The sequence below is a fragment of the Urocampus carinirostris genome, chromosome 14, assembly GCF_059441175.1.
Source record: "Urocampus carinirostris isolate Australia breed hairy pipefish chromosome 14, RoL_Ucar_1.0, whole genome shotgun sequence".
In the NCBI taxonomy this organism is placed as follows: Eukaryota; Metazoa; Chordata; class Actinopteri; order Syngnathiformes; family Syngnathidae; genus Urocampus; species Urocampus carinirostris.
Window position 1 is genome coordinate 26,564,307 of NC_142362.1, and position 12,052 is coordinate 26,576,358.

The following is a 12,052-nucleotide window of genomic DNA, read 5'->3' on the forward strand; positions in this document are numbered from 1 at the left end:
AAACCACGTAAACGTTTATTGGAAGTCATATTTCTTTATGAGGATAATGTGCAATGACAACGACAGAATGGGGAGGAAAAACAAATTAACCTTCTGCCCAAGGAGGGAGCAATAAATGACTTTAATACTTTAAAATATATAAGATGTGTGTCTGAGTGCTTAAAGCTGCTGTGCACATTTTGTTTTTGTCGCGCTGAAACAATCTTTTTTAACTTGTGGGTCGGGACCCAAAAGTGGGTCACGGATTCGTTTTGAGTGGGTCAAAATAATGCTAAGTAAAGAAAACAAATACCTGAGGTTCAATTACACTCATTGACACAGTGCTTCTCAAATAGTGGGGATGCATGGGTGCGTTTGGCCTCGGGTATTTTATTTTTTATTTTTAAGTTTCCCAGAATCAAGTGAACCTCCACTATACTAGGAAGGCAATGGCGCTTTCATTGGCTTCCACGCAGTGTATATATATGACAGAGTATACACATTGATTATGACGTGTAGAGGCAAAGTGGGAGAGACCCTCTGAAAAAAAATATTGAACACGGTTGAAGAGACAAGTAAAGAGAGAGGGGATAAAAAGGCAAACGTCTCCTTTCCCGGAGCTTAAACAAGAAAGTTTGACAAAGCATGTGTAGCGCTTCACTGCAACCACAGTGGGAGACAAGCAACAATCAGCGTGATAGTTATGTTAAAAATGTTGCCAGTAGACAGCACGGAGGCAAATAAATTTAACTGTCACATCAAGACATTACACCCCAATAATGCGGATAAGAACCTTAACATTTTTTGGCAAAAAACATGCCGGAAAGGCAGGGATTTAGTATAAATGGAGGTGACGTATTACCACCAATATCGAGCAATCATGGTTTTGTCCCCTCCAATAATATGTGATCACTCTAAATGAGATCAATCGATCAAAGCTCCTGAAGTGCTGACGCATAAGACAAATGTGGCACCTTCCCTCTATTTCACGTAAGACATATGTTTTGTTATGTTTGGGCCCAACTAATTCCAACCCCAGACCTAAGTCCTTGGTGTTGAATATTGCTATCATTCATCCCGCTTTGTGACTCCTGCATAAGTAAACCAGCGAGCATTGTTGGCATCTCATTCTTGAGCAGGAGCAGAGTTGCTTAGTCCTACTTCTAAAATGTTTTAGTGCTAAACGTTCTGATTCATACATCCATCCATCCAACCATTATATGCATCGCTTATCCTCAGTAGGATAGTAGCGGGGGTGCTGGAGCCCATCCCAGCCGTCTTCGGGCAGGGGGCAGGGGGCAGGGGACACCCTGTACTGGTTGCCAGCCTGTCACTCGCTCATTCACACCTAGGGACAATTTAAACCGCACAATTAACCTGATATGCATGTTTTTGGAATGTGGAAGAAAAACGAAAACCCACGCAAGCACGGGGGAGGACATGCAAACTCCAAACAGGAAGGTTCGATCTCATGACCTAAGAACTGTGCCGCACACGCGCCAACCACTGCACTGCTGTGACAGCCCCGTTCGGATCCATTCATATCATATTTGATTAAAACAAAATCTGCACTAATTATTTCATATATCTGTGTTTTGTAGGGTTTTTAATATAGTGCCCTTGAGTTAATGTTGGTGGTCAGTTTGAATGCATTATATATTTTATGTAAATTCATTTTTAAGTATATGGTTTGACAAAAAATGTTTGTAGTTTAAAGATTTATATTTTATATTTTAAAGATACTGAAGTAAGGTGTTTGGAATTTCATTATACCTGCAGCTAATTAAGCATTAAATGGACAGTGCATATTTTTTGACCGCTAGAGGTCACTGTAATGTACAATGCAACCTAAAATGGGTGCTAAAATGCACAAGAGGAAAACCACACAATTTATTTTCTTATTTTTTTCCTGAGCCTTTTTTTCGGGTACCTATAGCAGCAAGAGGGCTCTGCGAGGCTCATGCTATGTCAAATAATTCCACATTTTTCACCCTATGAGTATTTTAAAAGTGATTGGTTCTATGTATTACATGTATATTTGATGTTTTTTTTTGAATCAATAGTTGTTTTTTTTAACCACTAAGATGTGCAAAATATTATACACTGTCCCTTTAAATGAATTGTTATTATTATCATTTTGGTGTTTTGGTTTTGCTGAGCATTTTGTTTTTTTAAATTGTGTGAATATATTGTACCATCTGTGGTTTAAAAATAGGGCATATTAGACAAAATGGATTCGCTCCCTAAATCCCTGCTATGTATAATAGAATTTGAAAAAATGAACTGCATATATTTTTTGTCTTATGATGCCCAAACAGTCCGATTGACTCATAATAAAAAATGGACGAGAAATTGGACCTGACTGCTTTGGAAAAAAAAAAAGTTTAACCCATAGAAAAGTGGGATTGAAAAGTGTGACTTACTTTTTAGTTCAAATAGCACAATGTTGAAATATTTATTGTTTCTGGGTAACGGCTTGTAATTAGGGTGGGATGTTTGGTCCTGAAGTCAAACCAGTTAAGAACCACTCCTCTATAAAAATAATTATAACACATAATCACAATGAGTGTTTTGCAATGTGCACCAAGACTCCCCCATGAGAGCCCACTGAACAATTGTTAATTTGCATAATGCTGAAGTCAATCAGTCCATTAACAAACTAAAAGAAAAACAACACCGAGACAGGGTCCCTGGGCCATCGCCACCTCTCATCAAGCGCACAAGACAATAAAAAAATATAAAACTTTTGCCTATTTAACCCAACGTTCTTTTTGTCTTAAGTTATTACGTGTTTAACCTGGAGTGGTACGTTTATGATTGAGAACAATGTTGTTACTGTGAGAAAATTATAGTTTGATTATAGTTTCAATGTGCCTTTGTACGATTTTATCCTCAAAAGTACTTTAATGAAGCCAAATATTTTATCAAGGTGTTTGTCTTTTGTTAAAATTGTATAAGCTTAGGTAGTTAATATTTCCCTTCAGAGACAAGATGACACAGAAGTCCTTTAGCGATAGTGCCTCCCTAAAATGTGCCTCTCCTCCCTATCTATGCTTCCTTTGAAATAGACTGCATCATTGTTTAAGCTTACCGTAAATAATTAGCTCATCTTCCTTCAGGAGGGCTAATCTTTATCTTCCAAGGTCAGTTGGGAAGCTGGTGGCCGGATACTTTAACTTCTGTTTCTCATTTATTATGATAGTGTAACACCCAGCGACCAGTATTGTATCATTTCATGTAATCATGTGATCTTGTTTAAGCCAATCAAATTTGTTGTTTTACGCATGCGTTTTTATTAAATGGGCTAGTAGTTATCAATTGTGTGTGATTTCCTCTCTGAGCTGATCTTGGAGGCAGATCTGAGGGACAACTCACGTCGGACGCGCCTCCGATAAAAGGGATACACAACTTAACGTCTAACTTAGAGTGTGTTCCTTTCTTTTTAATACAATATCAAGTTTTAACCTTGACAGTTATCAATGTCAATTATGCCAATTCTAATTCTGATACGGGCAAATTTGCAACTTGGAAAAAAGGAGCATCTAAAATTCAAAGCTAGTCCTGGAGGAAAACACACTAGCTTCAGTTATCCCCCTCAAAAAAAAAAAAAAAAAAAAAAAAAGCAGTTTATGAAAATGAAACTAGGCGAGACTGAGACAGCTCAAGGATATGAGAAAAAAACAAAATGAACTGACTAATGACAAGCTGAGAAATTCCCATTTATGGAGAGGGTAGTAAGGTCAAAGGTGGTGATGAGCAACATAAACGGGGGAACAAGGGAACATGAAAGGGAACTGGAGCTACAAAATAAAAGAAGATTAACATACTGTATGACAAACAGGGCAAAATAAACTTCAAACAAAAATTATAATACCTTGGCACAGGAGCAGTGCCTAGCAAAAGTACTAAACTCCTAGAACTTATTGTCATATTGTGACATTTCGGGCTTCAAACTTGAAGCTTAAAATCTGAAAACATGTGAGACACAATCGTGCAGTGTAACCAAATTATTTCAACATTTTATAGTATGATTTAAAAAAAGGACTAATTTTGCAACACTTACAGATCTCCAAGAGCACTGTGGGAGCAATGATATCAAAATGGAGTGCGCATAAAACCACTGCAAATCTACCAAGAACTGTCTTTTTCTCCTAATTTTAGGCCGAACAATTGGGTCAACTAATGAGAGAAGCAACAAATACTCCCATGATCAGATTAATTACATGCAGGCATATACAGCTTGGGTGGAATAATGTATGCGTAAAACAACTATTAGTCGTGCTATTCATGAATCTGCCATTTATAGAAAAGTGGGAGAAAGAAAATCCTTTCTGAAATACCATCATGAAAGGCCCGTTTTGCGTTTGCAAGATGCCGAATGGGAGACGCAAATAACATTTGGAACAAGGTGCTCTGGTCAGATGAGACCATATTGGATTATTTTTCGGGCTGAATGCAAACCGTTACATTTGGCGCACATTTATTTGTACAGCCCCTAATCACAAAATGTCTCAATGGACTGCACAGGCCACAATTACATTATTTGCTGATATCAAACCGTAAGAGTAACACTGCGCATCATCCTGAAAACACAATCCCCACGGTCAAACATGGTGGTGGCAGGAACTGGGAAGATCACTAGACTTAATGTGAAGATAAATACGGAGCGATTCTGGCAGATAATCTGTTGAAGAGTGCAGGTTCACCTTCCAACAGGACAACAGCCTTAAATATAAAGCAAAATCTACAGTGGAAAGGTTAAAAACTAATATCAAAAAGGTGTTAAAATGGTCAAGCCAAAGTCCAGAACTCCATCCTATAGAATAGATAATATAGTTGTACAAAGTATTAACTCAAGGGGGACCAATAGTTTTGCTCACTTTCTTTCTTTTGTGTGTGTTAGCACAATATCAAATATTGAATACATTTGGTTTATTTTTACAATTGTGTCTCACATGGTTTTGATTCTTAAACAATATTACAGTTTTTGTATCTATAAGTTTGCAGCCTAAAATATGGCGATACGTCCAAAGTTCTTGGTGAGTGTGCAATACTTGTGCACTGTACTTAGATAAAGACCTTTTTCATTCGCTAAAAGTGTTGTTTATCCCAATCAGAGTCCCATTGAAATGACCTTCAGAGTCATTTCGGCTGAAATCAGAAGTGCACTTCAAAGACAACTAATGGGAAGAAGCGGATTGTCTGAATTTCCTATAATAATGGCAGCAGAGCTTGTATCTTCCTTATGGGGGAGGATGAAGAGCATCTGGCAAGTCTGCCATTTCGTCACTAAAAAGGGCCTGGTGGAGTGGGCGGCTTGATCGCAACCTCCATTAGCAAGCAGAAAGACGGATCAACGAGATGACTCGCCTGTGAGGAACACAGCGCTCCAACCTCAATGAGCTCTTCTGGAAAAATGTCTTCAGGTTCCACGCATGAACATATTTAACTCAACAAGAGGGTGTGTTCATCTTCAAGAACAGATTAGGGTTTGGCAAACTTTTGCTTTCATCTATCAGAGCTGAACTTCAAGGTACAGCATGTAATATTCGACCGCTAAATGTCTCGGTATGGTGTTGTGCAACCGAAAAAGAGTGCTAAATGCACAAGGAAGAATACAAATCATGGAGACTCACATTCCCGCACTTTTTTGCTTAGCCTTTCACAAAGAAAAAAGGGGAAAAGATAAGAAGAAAGAAAAGAAAGATGAACAAAGACAACAGGAGAGAAAAACATGATCAACAAAAAGTAAAAAGACAAAAGAGTAAAAAATAAAAGAGAAATATAAAAGAATAAAACGAGAAAAAAGCCAGAAAAATTAAAAGGAAAGATAAAAGGAAAGAAAAAGGGGGACATAAACTAAAGAAAATTAAGTAAATATGAAAAGGGAAAGAAAAAAGGGGGAAATAAGTTTAAAATGAGCAAAACATATTTTCAAGTGGAACAATTTTTTTTTACTATGTGCTATTTTTTTCTTTTTTGGGAAAACAAAATTAAAATGATGTGCAAAAGAAAAGTAAGGGTGAAAAACTAGACGTGTTTTGAGGGAAGCCTGTGCAGCATAATGCCTGCCAATTATGCCAGCTCCCTCTAGTCTTGGGGATGAACATCTCATCTCATCTCATCTCATCTCATTAGCTGCACCGCTTATCCTCAGTAGGGTCGCGGGGGTCCTGGAGCCCATCCCAGCATTCATCGGGCAGTGGGCAGGGGACACGCTGAACCGGTTGCCAGCCAATCGCAGGGCACACAGGGACAGACAACTCGCTCGTTCATTCACACCTAGGGACAATTTGGACTGGCCAATTAACCTGAAATGCATGTCTTTGGAATGTGGGAGGAAACCGGAGTGCCCGGAGGAAACCCACGCAAGCACGGGGAGAACATAAAAACTCCGCACAGGAAGTCCGGTAGCTGGATTTGAACCCACACAGGACCTTAGAACTGTGCCGCGCACGCGCTAACCACTGTGCCGCCGTGCTGCCCGGGGATGAACATCTTATGTCAAATAAATGCCAATTTGTCATTCCCCAAGTTTAAAAAAATACATGTTTACATGATCATTTATATTTTTTTTTATTTAAAATAATAATGCTTCTGTTATTTAAACTTACATTTTTTTTTAACCAGAAAGAGGTGCTGAATAATACACACTGTCCCTAAGTATTAGAAAGGTTCAATTTCAATAAGAATGAGGACATTTTAATTTACCTTCTGTCTTTGAAATACATGTGGGGTTATGTGCCTGCCGACACGGCACAAGAAAGGGAAAAGATTTCATTGTGCGGATAGAAGAAAAAGAAACAAAGAACAATGACAGGTGGAAAATTGAAAAAACTCAGTGAAATAGAAGCTCTGTGTTGTGCCGAAACTCTCTATCCTGTGGAGATGTCCTACCATAGATTAAACGAACATCAATTCTGTTTCTAATCAAATAAAACCAGCATCACTGAAACTCAAAATTGCTGCAAACAAAGCTAATATAAAACAAGGTTAGGCAAGCATAGATACACTGCGTGATTACCGTAGTCAGCAAACATCATACTAAAATGTTACCATAGAAAATATGTCAGGCTTTAAAGCTATTTCAGAAAACGATATTTTGGAGCAGTGAAAATGTCAAACAAAAATCTTAAGTACTGACCACTTTCACCCAAATGTATCGTCTGTTTCAAAGGCACATATGATAGGTAGGACAAAAACTTGCCCATTTGCTAGCAAATCGCGATGAGCGTTGTGTTGTCTCGATGGAAACAATTTCAGAACCCCGCCCCGGCCCAAACCCGAACGTAATGATTACATTTTAGTTCTGACCAGACTTAAAATCTTACCTCTACTTAGGAGTCTGCCATCAGATCAGAGCATTATGTAAGCCGAAGTTTTTCCAATATTCTTAAATTAATTACTTCATAATATTTCTATCTATCTATCCATCCATTATCTGCACCGCTTATCTTCAATAGGGTCGCGGGGTTGAAGGAGCATCTCCCAGCCATCCTCGGGCAGTGGGTAGGGGACACTCTAAACTAGTTGCCAGACAGTCTCAGGGCACACAGGGACAGACAATTCGCTCGCTCTTTCACACCTAGGGACAATTTGGACCAGGCAACCTAACATGCGCGTTTTTGGAATGTAGGCGGAAACCGGAGTGCCCGGAGGAAACCCACGCAAGCACCGAGACCACATAAAAATTCCACAGAGGAGTTTGGATCTCATGACCTCAGAACTGTGCCGCACATGCGCTAACCACTGCGCCACCGTGCTGCCCATAATATTTCTAATGATATCGAAATTTGAACAGCTAAATAATCAAAACCCAAAGACAGACACTGTCAGGATTTGATCATTGGTGTCCAGCTGCCTCTGACTGTTGGACAGCTTGGGCCACTAGTGGCATGGAATTACGATTGTCTTTATTGTCATTGATAACAACATATATTTTTTTGATACAAGGTTAGACATGATATTTTAGGATAAACACTTCAAAGAAAAAATAAGATTTCAGGGTGAATTGGCAAACACAATAAGAAGGTAGTGCTGGTATCCGACATAAATGCCAACAGAGAATTGAATGATATTCTCTTAACAGAAGTCTGCTCACCACAAATTTGAGGTGAAAGAAAGGACATGACCAATAAAAGTCACTTTCCTTTAAGAAATCTAAATTTTCTTTGTATGAGTGATGCTTAACAAAGTGTATTGGAACAAAAAATACAATAAAATACGACGGTGATTTCTTTCTTGAAAGGAAGGAAATATCCAAAGGGCTTTTAAGATAATCAATTTAAGCACACATCATCCTAATGGGAAACCCAAACCTACAATTATACTCTTGCAAATTATGATGTTTTTCGTTTTTCCTATGTCACATTCAGTTACTGTGACTGTAATTGCAGCCTTGGATTTTCGAATTCACATTTACAGTCAAAACTACAAGGAACTGAATAATGTTCAACGTGCAACACATAAGAATATTTTGCCTTTCATGCACTTATGTTTTCATCATATCAGATAACATGTGCTATATGTCACTTATTTTAATATCCCCCAAAATGGTTGGATATCAGTACTAAAAACAAATATGATATGTTGGAAGCAAAGAATCAATGAGAGTAAAAGGAGTGACACTCTCATTGAGATCATTCATCATTAAACGTTTGAAATAAATCATTTTTAGTTTGTTATTCCAGTTTTCGGACAAATAAAACTGCTTCTTATTTATTTGTTTTTGTGGTAAGAAAAGGGGGGACTAATATGTAGAATATTTTTTCATTTTTTTACTAGGAGACACCTGCAAAGAAATTCGCTGAGGATGCCAGGGTGGTTTGTTACTTGACTTTTATTTGGAAAAGTTGTTTATTTTGAGATACTGTTGTTCGTTGTTTTGACTATTATTCAATATGACATTTCAGCCTTTTCTAAATCTCTCCCTTGAGCCTGTTATTTTTATCAAAAATCACAATGTAACAAAAGCAGATCTGCCCCAAATGGTGTGAGAATCAAAGACATAAACATGATTGGACTATAGTGACAATAATGTACAAACTTGATAATAGTCATGACAACAAACAACAATGCACAATAAGAGTCAAAATAACAAACAGCAAAAAGTCAAACAAAGTGAAATTATCAGTTTCTGAAATGTGGGAAATCAATAATAAAAATAGATTTAAAGATACTTTATGGGGTTAAACTTAAACAACGGATCAGTCACGCAGTGCATCCTTCTCCACAGGATGCAGCTGCATCCAACGTTCATTTTGATAAAACAGACGCTGCCCTACTTACGAACGAGACAGGTTCCGGACGATCGTTCGTAAGTTGAATTTGTTCGTAAGTTGCTTCAGAGCTATATTTTGTATGGAATGTATGTTTAAGGTTTATATAAGTATGTTTAAGGCTTGTATAAGTAACCTGTATTGTTTTGTACTGAAAAATAAACGTTTCATAAAATAATATGCTCTATAAAGACAAATAAAGTTAAATTTAATTTGATTTTCGAAGATGGGCTTCAGGAGTTCGGGGACTTCCTCCTCCGTGGTAGAATTGGCCGAAAATAAAGCAATCCAACCATATTCTCAACCGCATAAAGCTTTCTTGTTCAACTTTAATTTAAAAAGAAAAGGCTCGCCTCTTCTTTACACTTACACCAACCATATTGAATGGATGCACGAGCAATTAAACAATAAAAAATGCAAAAATTATTAGCAAGCTGGGGATACAGTATAGAATGTTTACACACGGACTAGGAAGAGGAAACGGATTTCTTCTTCGGGGTGGAGGCTGGGTGACCTCTCAGCGCCACCACTCGCCGGTAGTGGCTGAAAAAAGCACTACAGTAATGTCCTGTACTTGGAAAAAGGTGCACACAATACAAAATCTAACTTCTAAAATCTAACCGGATATTTTTCGACATCCCCCCAAAAAATTTCGTATCTACCGTTTTTCGTAAGTCGAATGGTCATAAGTAGGGGAGTGTCTGTATGTTAATATAGCTAATATAGATACATAAGGCATGTGGTGCATCAATAGTCTGTTTGTTTGATCACGGCTACAGTCATTTTTTGTTGTTGTCGTTTTTTGCATCTAATATAATTCTTTTAACATTTTGGGTTGCCGATCCCTTGTTTGGTCAATCAGAGTGCTGAAAACCATGCACAATGAAAATCCGCACAGTATCAAGACCACGAATAGTAAACCGTGATACAGCGAGAGATTACTAAACTTTTTGTGAGACAATGAGTCCCAGATTTGAGGCGAATGCACTTACTGATGTGTAGAGATGACCTTCTCCGTTCATGGCGATGTACAAGCCCGTTTTCACAGACTGGATGGCGACGACTCGGAGGCCCACAGGAATGAGGTTGAACAAAGCTGAAAAATACAAACTATCGTCAGGCTTGGCAGGTTTACTTGAAAAATAGAATCCCAAAAGTTACGAGTCACCAGTTAAAAACGTAATCAGTAACGCAATCCCAGTATCTTAATATTGCAGTAATGTAACTTGATTAATTTTCATTACTTCTGGATTACTCCAATAACAAATATGCTCATACTTGCACAATCCAATATTAACACAATATAAATAAAACTTTTTTTTTTTTTCAAAGAACAATGTAACTTTAAAAAGATTTATAGGAAACCAATGTCAGGTTGTTTCTTACAATCCTACAAAAAATGCCTAAATTGTAACCACATTGTACAGTTTATTAAGCAACACAAGTCATCAAGACGAAACTAATATTGTTTAAAACACAAAAATTATACACTTTCTAAATGTCCAACTAACTCTGTGATGTCATGCGTCCAAGTCCAAGTTTTACTTGTTTGAAGTGGGGATGGCAAACCTCTTGACATTATTCAGATCGATTGGGCTAAGTAAAACAATCTCACACTATAACAATACAGAGATTGTATAGTGATTTTGTACACCAATTAACTGCAAAAAATAAAAAGAAGGCTTAGGGACAATCAGTCAGATTTACTAAATGTCACTGAATGCTTAACTGGCGCGCAACTGTGCTGCCCTCACAAAACTGCAGGCTCACGCCAATTTAACAAAATGAAAAACTTGACCTGCAACACAGTGTATGAGTTGGCCAACAATCTGTGCAACAGAAACTAACATTACTACTGGACAAATCTCTCTCTGTCTCTTGAAAGTCGGTAATTGAAATGTTCATAGACACAATTAGTCTATCTGCACATTCTGTATTTGTAACTATAGTTTCAAATAAAATTGTAATCCTGCAAAGTAATCCTTATTTGAACTAAATCTATCAGCAATTTGATCACGCATTTTTTCTGTAACAGAAACAATTTTATGTATTCTAATTCCGTAACTCCGTTACATGTATTCCGTTAATCCCCAACCCTGAGCATTGTAAACATCTCTGTCGGGAGAGCGGAATTTACGAATGGGTCATTCCGGACGGAGCCTGAAAGCCCAGTTAGTGTAGCCTTAGACTCAGCAGCACTTCCCGTGAGTTTGCTAATGAAAAGGTTGCTGGTGTGTCTGGGGCCGCCTTTGGTTCATGGTTGATGTAATAGTCCTGTGGTTGCTGTAATAGATGCCGATCACTGTTAATGGCCACGGATGTTTTGGCGTGAGGCAATAGAATATTAGACGCTCGTATCAATCAATCAATCAATCAATCAATCAATCAATCAATCGATCGATCAATCAATTGATCGACCAATCAATCAATCAATCAATCAACAAATCAATCAATCAAACAATCAAACAATCAAATCCATCAAACAATCAATCAATCAAACAAACAAACAATCAATCAAACAATCAATCAAACAATCAATCAATCAATCAATCAATCAACCAAACAACCAACCAATTAATCAATCAATCAATCAATGAAATTAATTTGTATAGCACTTTCCAGGAAATACATTGCCACTCAAAGTGCTTTTTAAAACATTTAGCGTACAACAAGACAATAAAATCCTTTATCCCCACCTAACAACCCAAAATACCTAACAGACAGACACACACAATGGTTAAAATACAATAAAAAAAAGAAACAGTAATAGAAATAAAATATGATTACGGCAAGGC

The 12,052-nt window shown here is 37.6% G+C and overlaps 1 protein-coding gene across 2 annotated transcripts in view; it reads right to left on the reverse strand.

Moving 5' to 3' along the window:
- The window catches only part of fgf14 (fibroblast growth factor 14), a 158,879-nt gene that overhangs the window by 29,090 nt on the left and 117,737 nt on the right, over nt 1–12,052 (reverse strand). For both annotated transcript variants that reach the window (XM_088352138.1, XM_088352139.1), the window contains exon 3: nt 10,250–10,353. In XM_088352138.1, coding sequence (XP_088208264.1) covers nt 10,250–10,353 — 104 coding nt within the window. The remainder of the gene's footprint in view (nt 1–10,249; nt 10,354–12,052) is intronic.